Source organism: Sphaerodactylus townsendi, linkage group LG01, assembly GCF_021028975.2.
Source record: "Sphaerodactylus townsendi isolate TG3544 linkage group LG01, MPM_Stown_v2.3, whole genome shotgun sequence".
NCBI classification, from domain to species: Eukaryota; Metazoa; Chordata; class Lepidosauria; order Squamata; family Sphaerodactylidae; genus Sphaerodactylus; species Sphaerodactylus townsendi.
The window spans coordinates 32,627,369-32,647,671 of record NC_059425.1 but is presented as its reverse complement, the minus strand read 5'-3'; the positions used below and the strand labels follow the sequence as shown (position 1 = coordinate 32,647,671).

At 44.8% G+C, this 20,303-nt stretch overlaps 2 protein-coding genes across 11 annotated transcripts in view; one reads left to right on the top strand and one right to left on the bottom strand.

Moving 5' to 3' along the window:
- HMBOX1 (homeobox containing 1) overlaps positions 1 to 16,452 on the bottom strand; it is a 129,911-nt gene extending 113,459 nt beyond the window's left edge. For all 10 annotated transcript variants that reach the window (XR_007246236.1, XR_007246240.1, XM_048517129.1 and 7 more), the window contains exon 1: positions 16,142 to 16,452. The gene's annotated coding sequence lies outside the window, so the exon portion shown is untranslated. The remainder of the gene's footprint in view (positions 1 to 16,141) is intronic.
- Positions 16,453 to 16,702: 250 nt separating this feature from the next.
- INTS9 (integrator complex subunit 9) overlaps positions 16,703 to 20,303 on the top strand; it is an 86,242-nt gene continuing 82,641 nt past the window's right edge. Inside the window, exon 1 of the mRNA XM_048504682.1 lies at positions 16,703 to 16,776. Within this exon, the coding sequence (XP_048360639.1) occupies positions 16,768 to 16,776 (9 nt within the window). The 5' untranslated portion in view covers positions 16,703 to 16,767. The remainder of the gene's footprint in view (positions 16,777 to 20,303) is intronic.

Genomic DNA, 20,303 nt, shown 5'->3' with positions numbered 1-20,303 from the left:
ATCAAGTACAGCGCCCATCCCAATGCAGGATCAGCCTAGAAGAAAAAAGAAGAAGCGTCTGGATTCATACCCCACTTTTCTCAATGACAAGGAGTCTCAAAGAGTCTTGACAAACTCCTTCCTTTCCTCTCCGCACAACAGACACCCTGTGAGAAAGTTCTGAGAGAACTGTGACTTGCCCAAGGTCACCCAGCAGGCTTCACTTGGAACAAACCTGTTATCTTTCCAAACTGTAATTTAAATCCATGATTCAAGTCCTAACCTCCGCCACCAGAAACAGCTCTCAGTCCTCCTCTAAGTGACTGCCCTTCAAATACTTAAAGAGAGCAATCATGTCCTCCCTTAACCTCCTCTTCAGATTGAACATTCTCAATTCCTTCAGCCTTTTGTCGTAGGGCTTGTTCACCAGGCCCCTGATCATCCTTCTTACTCTCCTCTGTACCTGCTCCATTCCATCCACATCCTTTTTGAAGTGAAGAAGAAGCAGAAGAAGAGTTTGGATTTATATTCCACCTTTCTCTTCTGTAAGGAGACTCAAGGTGGCTTCCAGAGCTCCTTTCCCTTCCTCTCCCCACAACAGACACCGTGTGAGGGAAGTGGGGCTGAGAGAGTTCTGAGAGAACTGTGACTAGCCCAACATCAACCAGTAGGAATGCAAGAGTGCGGAAACACATCTGGTTCACCAGATAAGCCTCCGCCACTCAGGTGGAAGAGTGGGGAATCAAACCCAGTTCTCCAGATTAGAATCCACCTGCTCTTAGCCACTACACCACGCTGGCTATCCAGAACTGCACACAAGACTCCAGGTGCTCCTCACCAATGCAGTGCACAGCGAGACTATGACATTTTGCTAGAGGAGTAGCTGGGCCAGAGTGCGCCCGGTGCGCACTCGGGCTTCCCCCCCCCCCCGGCGCCCCTTCCTCCCGGCGCCCCTCCCCACCACCACTTACTTTAGGAAACCGAGCAGGCTGGAGGCCTGTTCTGGTAGGAACTACATTTCCCAGGGTCTCCTGGGAAATGTAGTTCCCACCAGAATAGGCAGGCCTGTTCTCCAGCAGGCTCGGTTTCCTAAAGTAAGTGTAAGGAGGGGCGCCGCGGGGGGGGGGTGTGTGTGCCGTGGGGGGGCCTGGAGAAGGGGAGGGGCCGGGGAGAATTTTGCGCCCCCCACGTGACCCAAATCTGTGCGCCTGGTGCGTGGCGCACCGCCCCAGTCCCATGGTGGCTTTGCCGCTACATTTTGCAACTTGGATGTTATGCCTCTGTTGATATACCCCCCAATGGCAAAACAGTATCTTCCTGAGATATAATGGTGGTATTTTGTGAGGCAGAAGACAGATGTCACATTCCTATAAAACTCCCTCACGTCCACACCTAGGCAGTTATAATGCCAACCTAAGCAAAGTTATGCTCTTCTAATTCCACTGAAGTAAAGTACTTTAAAACAATTCACATATCTAAGTTCTGTTTCCATAAGGACCGCAAACCTATTTTGAACTTTAAAAAATTAAGATGAAACATTTTTGGATGTTTTTAAAGAGAGGCTGGATGAACATATGTCGGGAGTGCTTTGATTGTATGTTCCTGCATGGCAGGGGGTTGGACTTGATGGCCCTTGGGGTCTCTTCCAACTCTATGATTCTACTGCAATATGCAGTGGGAACCCTATCCAAGAGTGAGATGTCAGGTAACCCAGATCCTCGAATGTCACATTCACAAGTTGGTTGTTCAGTTGCTTTTTAAAAAAAATCAGAGGCAAGACAAAAATAAAAGTGTGCATTTCACAGTTACATGCTGAATTCTTCAGCTGGCCAACAACTAGAGGAATATTTCCCACTTCTGGGAGCTGGATGGCTGATTTACAAAGGGAACGAGACTTTGATGTGCTAATCTGAAAACTTAAAGAAATCTATTTGTGATTCTCTCCAATCTTCCCTTTTAGCGGGTTAATAATAATAAAAAAAGCTCCACACCTCTCAAGCGGGGAAGCAACCAAAACATGCTATATGTCTCACTCACAAAGAAACTATTTTGGGACTGTATTAAATTAGAAAACGGTGCTCTAAATAAAGGAAGATGGTTTGGGAGGAAGATGAGATGTAACTAGGAAAGGGAGCCTGGAGATAGTGGGGCTGATAATAGCGTATCAGATTGCAGATCGGGAAGCGTACGCCTGGAACATCAACTATACATCCCTGCTGCATGGATTTTGGCCCGTCAGAAGATCTGATACAGTCCACTCCATCACTGCATCTTATCAAACATGCAAATCAAACGAGTTCTTGAGTGGGGGTTTATTTATTTTCTATTTATTGCATTTAAATTCTGCAAAAATAGCTTTCAAAGTTTTCCTCCCCTCCATATTATCTTCACAGTGAGATAAATTAGGCTGTGGGAGAGTGACTGGCCCAAGGTCACTGATAAGCTTAGGCATAGGTGTCAAACTCAGGCCCTCCAGATATGCGTGAACTATCATTCCCAGCAGTCCCTGCTAGCATGGCCAATTGGCCCTGCTGGCATGGGCTGATGGGAATCGTAGTCCATGAACACCTGGAAGGTCTGAGTTTGACACCTATGTTCTAGGACAACACGGGGCTTTGAACCTGGGTTTCCCAGAATCCTGGTCCATCACCATACCCATCGCACCTCACTGGACTTAAGCGCAGGGAAGAAAATATTTCAGTCTCTGATAATCCTGGAACTGAGAGAGAGCCAGCAGGAGCTGGGGGGCAGTAAATTCAGGACAGAGCAAGAAAAACTCTCCTTCACATTATGCACAACAGAATTCACTGCCAGAAGACGTTGCAAAGGCTAATGGCTTTTATTTCATGTTCAAACTTACAAGGACGGGGCTCTAACAGACAGCTCACTAGGTTAGAGGGGCAGTATACCTCTGAATTGTAAGGCCTGGGACAATTAAGAGTATGCAGCTGTATTCATGCCCACTTTTGGATCTTCCAACGACATCTGCTCAGCTTCAGCAGTGGCGTAGTGGTTAAGAGCAGGTGCATTCTAATCTTGAGGAACCGGGTTTGATTCCCTGCTCTGCTGCTTGAGCTGTGAAGCTTATCTGGGGAATTCAGATTAGCCTGTACACTCCAACATACGGCAGCTGGGTGACCTTGGGCTAGTCACAGCTCTTCTGAGCTCTCAGCCCCACCTACCTCACAGGGTGTTTGTTGTGAGGGGGGAAGGGAAAGGAGTTTGTAAGCCCCTTTGAGTCTCCTATAGGAGAGAAAGGGGGGATATAAATCCAACTCTTCTTCTTCTTCATTGAAAACGCAACACTAACCCAAATTACCTTTGTGCTGATCCCACAAACTAGTTCTTATCTGCTTATGCAACAGTGCTCCCAAGCACCTGCAGGACAGTACTATCAGTAAGGTGACCAGTTATTGCAATATAATATAATACAGAGTGGCTCCAGCCTAAACCCTTTGGGCTTGGACTGGAGTGACTCTACATAGGACTCTACTGTCGACCACTTTTTAAATATTACAATTTTCCCACTAACCAGTACTAGATCCAGTCCACCAAGTCCTCCTGTTGCACACTTGGCAGGGTCCTCCCTAACCCTTCAGACGTCATGATGGAAGAAGAGCCCCTGTGATCCTTTTTTTTAACCTCAGGCTCCTTGTCTTTCCCCAGTTCTTCAAGAGAAGACCCTCTGCTATCTCTGTCACAACCAGTTTCTATCCAAGAGGAAGAGGTTTAGGCAGATCTAGAACCAGCACCAGACCAAGAACTAAACTCTCTACATAAGAACTAGCCTGCCGGATCAGACCAGAGTCCATCTAGTCCAGCACTCTGCTACTCGCAGTGGCCCACCAGGTGCCTTTGGGAGCTCACAGGCAGGAGGTGAAAGCAATGGCCTGCTGCTGCTGCTCCGGAGTACCTGGTCTGCTAAGGCATTTGCAATCTCAGATCAAGGAGGATCAAGATTGGTAGCCCATACATTGACTTCTCCTCCATAAATTTGTCCAAGCCCTTTTTAAAGCTATCCAGGTTAGTGGCCATCACCACCTCCTGTGGCAGCATATTCCAAACACCAATCACACGTTGCATGAAGAAGTGTTTCCTTTTATTGGTCCTAATTCCTCCCCCCAGCATTTTCAATTAATGCCCCCTATTTCTAGCATTGTGAGAAAGAGAGAAAAATGTCTCTCTGTCAACATTTTCTACCCCATGCATAATTTTATAGACTTCAATCATATCCCCCCTCAGACGTCTCCTCTCCAAACTAAAGCCTCTCCTCATAGGGAAGGTGCTCCAGTCCCTCAATCATCCTCGTTGCCCTTCTCTGCACTTTTTCGATCTCTTCAATATCCTTTTTGAGATGTGGCGACCAGAACTGAACACAGTACTCCAAGTGTGGTCGCACCACTGCTTTATATAAGGGCTCTGCAGATCAAGGGCCCCAATCCTCCACAGCCTTCCTTCAGGAACACCAGGGGCAGAGAACTTGGATAAGGCAAAGGAGGAGGATGTATTTGGCAACCCAGGGCCTCTCCTCCTTGAACTGCGAATAGGAGGAAGATGCCGCTCCTAAATCTTGGCAAGATCAGGGCTCAATTCCAGGTACAGGAAGGGGCGGGGTCATCAGCTGTCCAACCATGCTCAAGGTAAGCACTGGGCAGCTCCTTGCTGCAAAGGCTCCAGCTAACCAGCTTCTGCTCAGCTTGATTTTGGAACAGGCAGAGAAAGGGACAAAAGTCCCCCTTTGCTTCTATGGGGCTAGTATACAGACCCTGTGCAATTCCCACAAAAAAAATGGAGGCCTCAGAAGTAATAGTGGATCGCGCTTGGTTGTCTTCCTATATTTCACTCAACAAATCCCAAGCTGACAAATTATTATTTCACACCGCTCCTGAAAGATTCCAAACAAGAAAATGCTTGTTTCAGAATATATCTCATTCTCTCCCCCCCCCCACCCCCACCCCAAATCCGTTCCAAATCATCAGGCTACTTCACAATTAAAATTCTTAACTTTTTTTCCCACTTAGCAAGATCTGTGACTGCAAAATACCTGTAAACCCCCAACCACTGATGCTTGCCATTTGCAGGCTTTGGATTGGGTTCTAAGGGCAAAAGACACCCACTAAATGGACTTATTTAACAAAGTTTGATCCTACCTTTGTATTATCAGTAACATCCAAGGTGACATGCAACAGTTCACATAACAAGGACACACTGAAAAGAATCTGCAAGGCTTAGAAATGAGTATAAACGACAAGCGAAAATAGCAGTCTAAAAAAAAGAGATAATCTAAAGAACAGAGTAAAACAAATTTAAAGGAAGCTATCTCTCTAGTTCAAAAGCTATCTCTCCAAAGACATGAACATACCAAAGCTTTCTGTTCTGTACAAAACTCTTTACAGTACAGAGTGGTAGAAAAATTTCCACCAAAACCCTTTTCCATAATGGAAAATTTTCCTCAGCTAGATACATTTCCACAGATTTTTTAAAAGTCCCATTTAAATATTCTTTAATATAAATATAATTTACATAAGTAATATGTAATTCAAAGAATCAGAACTTGCAATAAGTTTTAAAAGATATACCAGCTTATTTTCTAACAGCTCCAACTGAGCTGACCATCAACAATTCCTTTCAAGAAAAATTTCCTTTCAAGAAAGATTTATTTTCAAGAAGAGGGTAATTGGATTATAAGACATAGAACACTCAGATGTTTCACATGTCACATCTAAGATTTGGATCCAACAGGGCCAAATCAGAAGCCAAAATCAAAATTGGAGCACCACGTATCTAAACAGAATTAGGGTACATACTGGCAAGCCTCTTCGGTACCCTGTATCAATGGAACAAGACTCACAGCTTTCTCTCAGATCTGCTGAGATGAAATTTTGCAGAATCTTAATCCAAACACATTTCCATATATCCAGTGGAATCATGGAATTCAGAACTTCATCCCGTTTTGAGATGAAATGCAAAGATGATCTTCCATCCAAGAGCAGTACACAGAAGGCTACTTAGCTTCTTGGTAGAGTACCATAATAAAACATGGGGTCAAACTTCTTTCTGTTACAGCATAGGTGTCAAACTCACAGCCCTCCAGATGTTATGGACTACAGTTCCCATCATCCTCTGCCAGCATCATGCTGGCAGGGGATGATGGGAATTGTAGTCCATAACATCTGGCGGGCTGTGAGTTTGACACCTGTGTCTTACAGCAACAATTCTAGTTTCCAAACAAATTAGATATGATTTATGCAATCTGGAAGTGTTGAAAAAAATGAGGATCACACACTTCCACTCCTCTGAAATATTTTCATTTCAAAAAAGACATGTATCCGCACACACACACACACACACGTATGCATCATTAATTCTATATCATTCATTTGAAAACTGAAAAAAAATTTCAGTTCAAAACTTCACAAAGCATTTGACATCACTGCTCTTTATTAACTTGCACTTTAAAGTAATCCAACTGCCAGCAAAATAGAGGTCAGAATTCTCAACTGTCACGCCAGTCAGTCTTTTTTTAGCTGTTGTTTTACATGTAAATATCTTTATTTCTCTACCCGCAACTACTTTTCTTGCAAAATTCTTCTCTTCCGCACTTCACTTGTTGTGTCTCTCTCAAACATTCATTTAACAACAACATATATTTTAAAGGACCTGCTCATCCTATGAAATGATTCTCATCCGTTTTCAGAACACAATCACTTAAATCAGCCAGAGAGCTCTCAATTAATAGAAAGACTCCAACCTGCTGTTACGTAATTCTGTCCCAGTGCAATCTGGCAACGGTGAGAAGAATGAAATTGCTCGCTATGCCAAGCAGGATTATGAATGAAGAAACCCTCATGACGACACACTCCCACCCTGGAAAATACAAGTTACTACACAACTTGGAGCAATGGGAGGAAAGGAGCGCCTCTCTAACATATGCCAAGTGTGGCCCCAATCCAAAGAGCTGGATGAGAGGATAAGGCACTGTCATAAGTGGGGGCGGAGGGAGAATCTCAGCCCCCACCACTCTGGTGTGGGCCTAACTCAAGAGGGTCCAGACCACCTCCTCTGTCCCTGACTGCTTCATCTCCCAACAGGGAATACTTTCTAGGTGACCAAATGAGGTGTGAGAACCCAAACAGATTAACCCAAACAGTTTATTAAAGGGATCTGATAACAATAATTCAAGCCACGTGTTAGATGAGATCAGTAAAGGCCAGTAAAAAAACTAATTAAAACCCTAATGCGTCTAGGGTTTACTGACCCTAGCTGTTTCCTGGAACTAGGCTTCAGGCCAAATCGCCCCTTCCTGAATGAGGGATCCTTCCCTCTGTAGAGACCTCTTCCCAGCCCAGCATTCTACGAACGAACCACCCTCACTTTTTAGAGAAGGCCTTTTATGCATTCTTCCCAGATACCACCCCTCCAGCGTGGAGTAGTGGTTAAGAGCCAGCATGGTGTAGTGGTTAAAAGCAGGTGGATTCTAATCTGGAGAACCGGGTTTGATTCCCCACTTCTCCATGTGGGTGGCAGAGGTTTACCTGGAGAACCAGATGTGTTTCTGCACTCTTACATTCCTGCTGGGTGACCTTGGGCTAGTCACAGTTCTCCGGAATTCTCTCAGCCCCACCTACCTCACAAAGTGTCTGTTGTGGGGAGAGGAAGGGAAAGGAGCTCGTAAGCCACCTTCAGTCTCCTTACAGGAGAGAGTAGTGGGGTATACATCCAAACTCTTCTTCTTCCTCCACACTGATTGGCCCCAGTTTTCCCTCCAGAACCACTTTTTCAAATCACAAGGCCCAGAGGGTGCCCAGGAAAAATAGGCTTGCTAGCTACTTTAATATAGGCCTCCCTAGGACCTGTAGACCACACTCACTCTAGGCCTGAGATCATAACAGGTGGCACGGTTTGTGATCCTTTTTCATCCAAAGGACAACCTTGAATAGACAGAGGGTTGGGATGCAGGTCAATTAACCAATCAATTGTCATCAATCAACCAGAGGATTGTTCATATTTTATCGGTATGTGGAACAATAATGATCAAACCTTCAGTAAAGCCAACAATGCCCTTTTTGTAAATGGCAGCTGGCCTTCCTAACTGCATCGAAAGGTCATCAGATGACAGAAGATGAGAGGGACAGCCTCTTTCTGAACAGCCCCCGCATTTAAAAGCAGATTTCCCTCCCCGCTTGCACTGCAACTCTCCCCCCCACCCCGATCCCAATAAACCACATGGCCCAGCTTCTCCTATTGTACTTTAACTACAGATACCCCCTGATGGGAATTGAGAATGTATGTATTTCTCCGGGCTGACAGGTTTGTTTGCATGGCACACATTGCGTATCCCTCCAGATGCACTGTAAAATGGCAGCAGAGACCCTTCTGTGCTTCTTTCTTATTAAGTGGGCCAGAACATCACAAGGTACTGAGGATCATACAATCATAGAGTTGGAAGTGCCCACAAGGGCCATCAAGTCCAACCTCCTGCCATGCAGGAACACACAATCAAAGCACTCCCAACATGTGATCATCCAGCCTCTAAAAACAGCACAAACAGTGCGCATTGTGCTACAAATACAGTCATTTACCCCCTGTGAGAGCCCATGTTTATTAGCAGCCAAAACTTTGCTTTCTCCAGTTCTGGCGAGTGGATGCAATTCTAGGTAGTCAGCAGTTGTGGCCACATGCTGTTGTGATGAACGCTCAAGCACATTAGCTTCATGTGTCCTTTTGAGCTCTGGTTCTACGTCCATCTCATGCCACATCTCCTCTCACTATTAGTGAGGGTACTTTTACCACACACCACATCTGCACAATCCACATGTCAGGTTCAGGTCTCTTGCCTCCCCATCCCTATCATTTTCATCTAACAAAGGGATGGCCAACCTATGGTGCTCCGGATGTTCATGGACTACAATTCCCATCAGCCCCTGCCAGCACGGCCAATTGGCCATGTTGGTAGGGGCTGATGGGAATTGTAGTCCAGAAACATCTGGAGCACCATAGGTTGACCACCCCAGATCTAAGGTCTCTCTACAGAAGAACTGGGCCCCTTGCGTGCTCTGTCCCCTGCACAGCACACTGCTGTCGCTAACTAAAGCATCACACAGAAGCAGCACAAGAAGACAGATAAGGACATTTTAGGAATAGCAAACTTCAACAGTGAATGCAATCCAAAGCTAAGTGACACCCTTTTGGGGTCATTAAAGTCAATGAGTTTAGAAAGAAACAACTCTGTCAAGGATGGCACTGTATATGCAGTCATACTGTGCAAATACAGAATTTATTGCTGGGTATATCATTCAGTTCCCTTTCACTTAACACCACGCTCTTCCTCCCAAGCTTCTAGCCCCAACAACTAGAAGACACACTTGAAAGTATGTGGAAAATACCTGTTGGGATCCCTGAAACCAGAAGGTGGTCTGAGATCTTCCCATAGTCAGGGAGGGAAGCTTTGGTGCTGTAAACAGCTCTTTGTCTTTCCCCCCAGGTCCAGCAGGAAGAGAATAAATTATACACAGCAAGCAAGCATATGCTGATTTGGTTGATGATACAAATTGCAGAATTCAGTGTTTCTGTGCAGAGAATCCAGGCATAGTGATATGAGCGTGGTACAGTCTTACACGGCTTGCAATCCTCCTTGCATCTGTACTCCTAAAACGTGACTGGAACAAACTCCTGTGAAAGCATTTGCAGCTGAGAAGAAGAAGAGTTTGGATTTATATCCCCCCTTTCTCTCCTGTAGGAGGCTCAAAGGGGCTTACAATCTACTTGCCCTTCCCCCCCTCACAACAAACACCCTGTGAGGTGGGTGGGGCTGAGAGAGTTCCGAGAAGCTGTGACTAGCCCCAGGTCACCCAGTAGGCGAGTGCACAAGCTAATCTAGTTCACCAAATAAGCCTCCGCAGCTCATGTGGCAGAGCGGGGAATCAAACCCGGTTCCTCCAGATTAGAGTGCACCGGCTCTTAACCACTACGCCATAGCTGCAAGCACAAATGCAAGCACAGAAGATGCAAGCACAGGACCCACCCTCTGTCACAGCAGCACAGTTGCAAGGAAACACCCTTACACCAAATCCCCCCTCAGCCCAATTCTGAATCAATGAGTATGAGAACACCAAACAGAGCTCCCATGGCTAAGCGCCCTCCGGTTCCTTGCCTACAAACCAGCCCACTGCTGGTGACAACCTGAGAGATGCTCAGCCTCCATGGGAGGCAGATATGCAAGCACTGGCTTTTGCCATGCGAGGAAGGAAGCCACACACACAGCCCCAGCACCTGATAAGCACTGCAGCAGCGAGCGCCTCACATCGCAAGGCTTTGACAAGCCCTACACAACGATGTGAGCCCATGAGCCAGCAGTTTCTCTCCACCCCCACCGTCTTTCTCCCACAAACCACTTTGGTACATACTGCGTCATCCGTAGCCAGCAGAGCATCTCACAGAACCGGCTTCTCTCCAAAAGGGGCATTGAAGAACCACTGTCAAGACCGACTCTTCAGTCGAGTGAGTGGTTAAAATTTCCCTGCTCGATTCAAGGAGGCCAGGTTCCAGTATCACACACTCCAAGCCACACCTTCGTACCCTGCGTTAATTAACCTCAGAGCTATTACTATCTGCAAGTTCTGTTCAAATGGATCAGAATCTCCCGTTCACTTACAAACGTACACTGGCTGGGCTGAAGTTATTGTTTCCCTACCTAGCTTGCCCTTTTATGATGCTACCCACCCAAACTTTTGTAGAAATCCAGCAAACTGTACCCTACTCTGGGGAGCTTCTTACCTGCGGTGGTTACAATTGGTTATGCTTGGAACAGAAAGAGTCCAGAGGATGCAACACCCACTTTGTCACTCGCTGGAGTAGTGGTCTGAGTTTGGGTTCTAGATTACCTCAACCCTAAGCTATTTGCAGGTTTGTTAATTTCCACTTCCATTTGATCGGTCTGATACCCTTTGCGTAATATGTTTATATCGTATCACTTCATGTCACACTGGCTACATAAAATATCTCATCATTAGATGGAGAGGAAAATTTTGGCACGATTGTCTTAGTAGAACACAGCTCAACACATTCTCATTATAGGAATTGACACGTTCTGTGCCACCAAAGCATAATTTGCAGCAGTCCACATAGACCAGGGATTGTCTGTACATTGTTACTCCAGGGTTCCCTCTCCTGGGCTTTCAATTAGTACTGGATGCTGAAATGTCTGTCTTCTTGCTCTGAATGGTCACATTGCTTGTGTGTTACATTGCTCTGGTGCGTTTTTGCAAGCCCCTTTGACGATCAACTGGTGCAAAGGACAAGTGAAAATCATCTACATGAAACAGTCAACGGCAAGCTTCTGTTCCGAGGCCAGCAGGGATTCACAGGCACGGGAGCAATTTACTGCACTTTTGCTAACTGAACACACAAGGACTTATACCAGGTATGGCTTACACTGAGTTGTAGCATTGCTCTATCAAGGTCAACAAGTCCCCAGGGTCTCAGACTTCCAAATCATCTACTTCCTGGTTTTCTTAACTGTAGATGGTCGGGATTGAACCGGGGATCTTCTGCTTGCAACATGGCCCCTCTACCACTGAGTTCTGGCTCCTCCTTCTGGAGAACGTTAACTCAGTCGAAAGCATATTATGAACTTTACATCAAGTCATATCATTGGTGCATCTAACTCAGTATTGCCTACTCTGGCAGTGGTTCTCCAGTACGTCAGGTAAAGAAAGATCTTATACCACCAATTTCAACCCTCCTCCCCACCAAAGACAGAAGATTTAGACTTTCAGAGAAGTCAGGGTTTTGTTCCAAGAACGGCGTTGAGACAGGGGTGATATAAACTGAGAGACATTTTATACCACCACAACGGCAAAAAAAAAATTATCAGCTTTTGGAAATAGCTCTTTGAGTTTACCCATTAGCTGCAAAGACGTCACAAATATTTTATCTTTCCCACAACTGTTAGTAAAAAGGAAGTTTTCAAGGCAGCTTGGAAAACAATGGTCCTTAGGTACAACTCTCAAGGTTGAGAAAACATCTGCACGCATTAACTCATTGAGATGGGGAGAGGAAAACCCAAACAAACTTCAGTTCCTTGCCTGTCAGCCTAACAGCTCACAGCAAACTTTCACTAGCAAATCGACAGTCTGCAGTTCACATATGTAAATATCAATCATGCCAGTGTTATTCAATATGCCCACTGATGCTCAGGCCATAAAGTGACCACTGATGCTCATCTCTCTGGGGAACAGACAGCAGCAGCTCTGTGGGAGAATGTATACTTTGGAAGTCCTGACAGATGAAGCCCTGACAGAATAGGTGTTTCAAAAGATTTCTGCAATTTTGCTTAGGGTTGGATCCTGTTAGCTTTTCCATTCCATCTTGCCCAATTCCTGTTTTAACTATAGCTCCCAGCTTCTATCCAAGCAGATCCCATGATCCCCAACATTACCTTTTAAAAAAATCAGAAGGGTTCTGTGTCTGTTCTTCTACCCAAGACACGGGAGATCTGCTTTCAATCAAAATGGACAGTATGGAGCATATTGTAAAGATGGATCAATAGCCATACTCCATACGTTCACTGTGTGGGCACAGCCTATCCGTTTGCATGCGTAAGGTTCTAGGCACAGTCTCTAATGACTTGTGTTGCAGGACTAGGAAACATCTCTGACTAAGATCTTGGGAGAGTCTCTGCTAGTCAGAGTAGATGGTAAAATGGAACAACAATCTGTGTAAGGCCTTTTCATATCTTCATACAAAAAACGATGCCCATCTAGTTCGTAACAATCATGCAGAATACCAGAAAAACATCTTATTGTTCTCTGCATTTGGGACTATTTGCTTCATGCCAGTCATAGATGATGGCAAAATGTTAGGAGCAAAAGCTAACTGACCATGTCACACAGCCCAGAAAACCCACAACAACCAGTTGATTCCAGCTGTGAAAGCCTTTGACAATATATTTGTTCCTCTTGACTACTGCCAAACTATATTGCAAAGCCCAGGGAACATAGCTTTTTTTCATACCTGGGCATAATCAGAGGAAGCAGAAACCCCCAAATGACTTTTTGTAGGCTGTCCTTTTAACCACTGTTAAGGAAAACTGCATAGTTCAGTCATAATATTATTTTAACTCCAGGAAGGAACAAACAAGCGAGCTTCAGGCATCCTCCCCGGTGTTTTCCTCTATACTTCTTCTTTCTCACCAAGACATATCCACAATTTTTAAAACCTATACATTTATTTCAATCATCAACAGAGGTCAGAGTAGTATCAAAGTTTAGAGATGGGGAACAACTGAGAGTGTGATTATAAGAAGAGATACTAAACTCCATGGACTTCACTGTACTTACAGCACTAACTCTGTTCAGGATTGCACTGTTTATGGCAGGGGTGTCGAATTCATTTATTACAAGGGCCAGATAGGACATAAATGTGATTTGATTGGGCTGGACCCTGATGTATGTGTGTAGCCGCCTTGGCTGGATAGCCCCCAGTCCAGATTGGCACTGAAGGGGTGGCTACCTCAGCTTGAGAGGGCTTATCAGGCTTGCAAGCCAGCAGAGGCAGCCTTCCCTCTCCCTTGCTCCCAGGCCAGATCGGGAGCAAGGGGGAGTTTCCTCAGCTGGTTTGTGGGCCTCATAAGTTCCCTCAAGGGGCCACATCTGTCCCCAGGTTGCATGTTTGACATCCCTGGTTTAGTTTTCTCACTCCATCTTGCCTGATTCAATGCTGAGCTACAGTTCCCGTTCCACGCAGCTTTTCTTCATTCTTGTCCCACAATCCACAGCATAACTTTTTCAGAGGTCAAAACAGATCTGTCTTCCCGCTTTGAGCAACAGAAAAGCTGGTAGGAGCAAAGCCTATAAAATGACAATGCTGCTTCTTAGCATATCTGTGGCATCAGAGTGCTCAGGGTTCTTCATGTATATTATTTTGGGAATCTCTGCAAGAACCCTGTAAAGCAAGTAAAAAATCACTGTCCCTGTACTGCCAATGGGGAAGGTCAAGGCTGAGAAAAATGGCTTGCCTAATGCTACAGAATGATTTCATGTCTCAATTTGAACTGGATTTGAACTGGGGACTTTCTGAGTCATAGTTTGCTGTTTTAATGACTAAGCTATATCTCAGTGACTTGCCTGAAACAGCTCCCCCCCGCCCCCAGCCCGGCAACCCAGGAGTGTATGGCTGGGTTTGAAACCAAGTCTAAACTCCACCCTATACCTAAAAGTACCATAGCAGCCTTTACAGGAGTCAAATAAAAAGCATAAAATATATTTCAGTTTCATAATCCTGGATCTGTGAGCACTCACCTTCGGACTGTGAGCACAAACCTCCTAATAAGCAGGAGAGGGGGTTTCAAAATGCCAAGGTACTTGCCCAAAACATTTACGTGCCCAGGACATCCTTCCTACCATTCAAAATGAAAAAACATACCATGCAGCCGTTGCTGATAGTCATAGCAAGTCTGAATCAGCATGTTTAAAAATATAGCTTATGCGAACCAACTTCCACAAACCACCTTGAAAGCTCTGAACACTCCAGTGCAAAAAACCAGATTTCCACAGCACAGCCCACCCTTCCAAAGATCTGGATGCAGCAACAGTTCACACCTTCCTTCGGTCACACTCCCCTGTTTGCAAGCAGATCTTTTTCCCCCCAGCACCGTGGCACACCCAGTGTGTCAGCGGTTATGACTATTCCCTGTGCCTCAGACCCATCAGCAACCTCTCTCCTCCCAAGACACTAGCTTCTTCGATCTGCACACGTTTTGCATCCTAAAATTCACATCCCTGCTGCAGCAAAAAAGAAAAAGAAGTTAACATCTTGTATAGTGTGTAAAAAAGGCCACCGAAAGACCAGTTCAAAACTCAGCGATGCCAAAAAGAGTTCAACGGAAGCCAGTTCGAACCCACTGTAGACAACAGGACTATTCAAGTTAAGTTCAAACCGTTCATTTAGCTTTAATTGAACCGTTGACTGTTATCTGAGCATCAATTGCCTCATTCAAGACTGGGTTCAATTTCCCAACAAAAGTTAGCATAAACGAAGCCAGATCCCCCACCAGTGTCCTAGAAACAGCAAGTCTCTCCCCTAGTTTATTTTTTTTTAATAGTCCATCTATAGCGGTTGGAAAAGATGACCCAAAGGAACCACCCACAAGATCATCAAAAAATTTTTTTCAAATCATCTGTCTTTTCAGCAATATCTCAACTGATATAATTTCATTTGCTGAGCAAACTCCAGCCATAAAGCAGCAATCCTAAGCCGTCATCTCACACACTGGCACTTTAAACCCCACATTTTGAGTAAACCAGGATTTACTCATCTATGCCGTTTGCACAGAACGTGAGCGATCAGCAGATCTGATGTACAGTTGTTCCCTATTGGACTTTTTCATGCTCTGAGAGATCACCACTATGACCTACAGAAGAACAAATTTGCTGGGAAGAAGCAATTAAACAAGGCAGTTTCTATGGAAGGCTGAGCTAAATGAAGCTCTTTCACAGTAGCCAAACATTAGTCAGATATTTGGAAAAATCCAAAACTAAAATCCAGATATCACATCTCCCCTTTGGATTAAGTCACCCAGAATCATCACTTGATCTTGTACCAACAACCCAGCACAGATTAGAAATATTTATGTATGGGGGAGGGGTCCAGCCTCCTTATCCTGTGTATGTACCAAACGGATGTAAAGTGAATTCAAAGATAACTAATCCGTGACGAATGATCCTGAGTAGATACCCAAGTAAGATACTCTTTTCTGTCTCTTTGCCCACCACTTCAGTTTCAAGGAGAAAAGTGGGGGCACCAATGTCTGAGTGTTTTAAAACTTCTCCACAGCACCAAGGCAAAACACAAACAAAAAAAGACAGAACAAAACAAAACAGTCAGATTAATACATCTTATTCCTCCTATGGTTCAAATAAAAGCCGTCCTCTTTCGCCCTCTGCCTCAACGTTTTCCATCTGAGACCCGTTCGGTATTCTCAGAAGAGCCAATTCTTCAGAAATCCACCCATCTGCAAATCCTCGAGCGAATGTCTCCTGCCACACCAAAACAAATTCAAACATAAAGGAAAGGTGGGGGAGCACAAACCTCTTCTTTCTCTCTTTTCCAAGATCAACCACCAACATCACGCCCTCCCCTGCCAAAAAAAACCCACACTCACCTTTGGGTCCTGGTTTCTGCCTCTCCACTTGACCATTTAACAGCAGAAGTTGGGGGGTGGGGATCCCCCCAGTCCCAATATGAAAAGCAAAGATATTTTGGAGGGGGGGGGCTTCAAAACAAAACGAGGGGGAGCTCCACGGAGAGAAAAATGCTTCACGCTCCCAGCTCCTACTCCCCGGGGGCACTTAAGAAAAAAAAATCCCCCTCCTCTCACTTCCCACTCCTTCCTGCTCTCTTTGGGGCTCAATCAGACCAGACTGGCTGTCTTTGTCTGTCTGACAAGCGCCATGTTGATATCAACATCCAAGCTCCCACCTGCTGCCGCTGTGAGACCCTGGGACTTGTAGTTTCCGCCTCCCAAGGGTGAAAGAGAAGGACTGTCAATTTAGAACTACAAATCCCGACACGCTCTGCGAGCGCCATCACGCCAATGGACGAAAGAATAAGGGAACGCGGAGCGGAGTGGGAAACTACAATTGCCAGCATGCTCTCGGGAAGCTCGCCCATGACTTCATGCTGAAATAGGGGCGGGTTGGGGGGACTACAAGTACCAGGATGCCGCGGGAGAGGCTTAGGGCAGGAAGGAGGAGAGGAATGATCGCAGTAAATAGAGCCGGGTAAAGCATGAAGCTGGTGAGTTGTGGGGCACCTTATAAGGGGCAATCCCAATTCTTCAAGATATGGGGGGATCTTTTCGAAACGCTGAGCTGTTAGAGTAAGGGCTTCAGTTAGATAACTTAAATAATATTTCTGGAAGAAAACTATTTTGAAATCAGATATACACTTTAGTCCAGAAGTTGCATTGATTTCACTTGTGATATTAGAAAGCCCCGTTCCATCCCTCCTGTTATTTGTGCTATGTGTGAAGGTGGTTTTAAACAGTATAGAAAGAGAAGAGTTGGTTGAAATCAGGATGCTAAGCACTGTAGTTTTATCTTCTGTAGTTGAATCTTCTGGCTGAAAACTGGCTTAGGTTGCAGAGTGAAATGAGTCTCTGGTCTTCATTCTCAGATCACTTGTCATCTCTCCCACACACCCACATCTACTGATTACAATTTAATATGTTGACGTGGTGGGAACTCTGAAAATAATGACTGGGTATATCAGGCTTGCTCCCTTTGAAGTTAGCCCCTTCTCCTCTTTTTGCTTTTATTTTATTAGATTTGTATCTTGCCCTTTCCTGACAAATGTCAGGGTCAGGGTGGCTAACAATTTAAAATGCAATTGAATAAAATGCATGGTATACACAATACAATTAGAAGAGTTTATCATTTTTAAAAAATTATACTTGGTGCCCTATTGAGTTAGCACTACATAATATGGATAACAAATTAGTGAGCGATGGAACACTGAAGTAAGACATATCCAAAAATCAAAACAACTAAGGGAATAATAAGGCATGAGTAGGAAAGCCAGCTAAGATGCCAGCTAGGTTGCTAGCTCATCCATTGGCATGGTGTTGCAGTCTTGCAGGCCCTGCTGAATTGAGTAGTCTCAAAGGAAGCCATACGCAGAGGGATTTATAGTAGTCTAATCTGGAGGGGACCATTACCTGCATCACTATAGCAAGGTAAGAGCAAGCCAGATAGGGTACCAGCTGCTTGGCTTGGTGAAGATAGGAAAATACTACTCTGACTATGTGACCTGGGCCTCCACAGAAAGAGAGACCTCCAGAGCCACCAAAGGGTCTTGATGTTTGGTTTTGATGTTAAATTCACTCTGTCCAAAGTTGGCAGCTGGTGTTCTAAACCTGGATCTCCCTGGCTCAATCACAGGACCTCAATCTTAGATGGATTTAGATTCAGCCGACTCAATTTCATCTATTTCACCCCAGCTTCCAGATACCTGACCAGTGTATATGCGATGGTATCTGGCCATCCATTCATCAGCAGATACACCTGGGTTTTATTTGCATGTTCATGACAGTCCATCCTGAAACTCTGGACTGATTGGGCAAGGGACTGCATTTGGATATTAAAAAAACATGGGGGAGATGATTGCCTCCTGAGGGACTTCACACAGCAAAGGGTGTTGTGGTGACACCCTCTCCCCAAGTGTCCCTGATCTTGGAGGAATGAGGTCTGTAATTGCAAGACTGTCCCACATAGTCCAGAAACAGCAAGGTGATGGGCCGTATTATCTTAACTGACCATGTCAAATGCTGCTGGAGCATTTTCCTTATGAGGAGAGGATGCAGTGTTTGGAACTCTTTAGATTGGAGAGGAGACATCTGAGGGAGGATATGGTTGAAGTCTATAAAATTATGTATGGGGTAGAAAATGTCGACAGAGAAATTTTTCTCTCTTTCTCACAAAACTAGAATGGGGCATACATTGAAAATGCTGGGGGAAGATTTAAGACTAATAAAAGGAAACATTTCTTTATGCAACACGTGATTGGTGTTTGGAATATGCTGCCAGGGGAGGTGGTGATGGCCACTAACCTTGATAGCTTTAAAAGGGGCTTGGACAGATGTATGGAGGAGAAGTCGATCTGTGGCTACCAATCTTGATCCTCCTTGATCAGAGATTGCAAATGCCTTAGCAGACCAGGTGCTGAGGAGCAGCAGCAGCAGCAGGCCATTGCTTTCACATCCTGCATGTGAGCTCCCAAAGGCATCTGGTGGGCCACTGCGAGTAGCAGAGCGCTGGACTAGATGGACTCTGGTCTGGTCTAGGAGGCTCTTTCTTATGTTCTTATACTGTAAGATAAGTAATAACATCAGCACTGACCTGCCTTGATCAAGTTGTTAGTTTGTTTTCATAGATTCCCACTTTTGAGACCCTTCTCTTCTTTGTCATGTTTTTGGTTGCTATTCAGTAACTGAAATCCCCTGGCACTTCTGTCTTATGCTCTTTGCCATACAGTATGCTTTCTTCATGACTACTCTGAGGTTTGTTCAGAATCCCCTTTGGCTTAATCCCTTCTTACATTTCTTCTCTTCCAATTATTTCTTCAAGCCTCATTCTCCACCCACTTTTCCTTCAAGCGACTCTTTCTTACCATATTATCCATTCTGCATTCTTTCTGAAGCGCACCAACCTCTGGCTTTCCTGACCCCTAGTTTTTCCTTAGGATAAAAAGGGGGAGAGGAGAACGATCTAAGCTCCTTTGGGTCCCCATTGAGGAAAAAGGCAAAATAAAAATAAGGTACATAAACAAGTAACCAGCCACTCCGCCCCTTGGCAGGTGTTTTCAGGCTGGGGAAAATGACGCTGGGGGATGCTTAAGTTCCTTCTCTTCATATGCTGTTGTCCTAATGCCAATCAGGCATGTGTGTGCCGGGGATTAAGTTCTGGATATGGAACTTGTGGAATATGTTTGCTGGTGAGGACCTCAGGAAAATGTAGCAGGTTGTTAAACCCTGTGACCGAATATTCTGAGCCATCGCACCACCACAGCCAGCTTCACTGCCAGGAACACTGTATGAGATAAATAGAAAAATGCAAGATGTGTTCTACAAACCTGAATTTTGTGCAACCGGTGTGAAAACATCTGCTTTTTCATTTTCCTTAGCCATCAGGGTATATTGAGTTTTGTGTGTATGTAATTTCAACTTTCTGTTGGATAAAAAATTACTTCAGCATTGATGAGACCCTTCCAGAGTTTGTATGAATCAAGGAGGTGAAAGCCTCTGCTTATATAATATATTGTTTGACACTTCCCACCTTTTTAAGTAGCAAGAAATTCCAGGGGTAGAGTTTACTAGGTTAAATTTAGAAGAAAAAATAGCAGAGACTTGAACGTTTTGTGGTATTTACAAATCTACAGAACGAGGCAAAGAGACTTACATGGCGGTAGATTTACCCCCATGCAACGCACATCAGAGCAACTCATACCCTCAACTTGTGTCTCAGTCTCTTCCAGAATCTAGACTTCTCTGTCTTTGCATACAGACACCATCCACCCTTTGTCCGCAGCTGAGGAGTGCTTGTACAGAGCTGTTTCTTTCACATTTAAAGGCCAGTGATTGGATCTATAGTCATTAAGAAATGTTACTGTTCTTTTTGTCATGAATTCTGACTCTCCCCCTCCATATATGTCATTTTAAGCCGAGCGCATAGGCTGCACCCAAATACAGTATCCAAACTTTAGACTGGCATTATCAGGATTAAAAATACAAGCCCTGTTTACAAGTTACAGTGAACACATGTGCAATC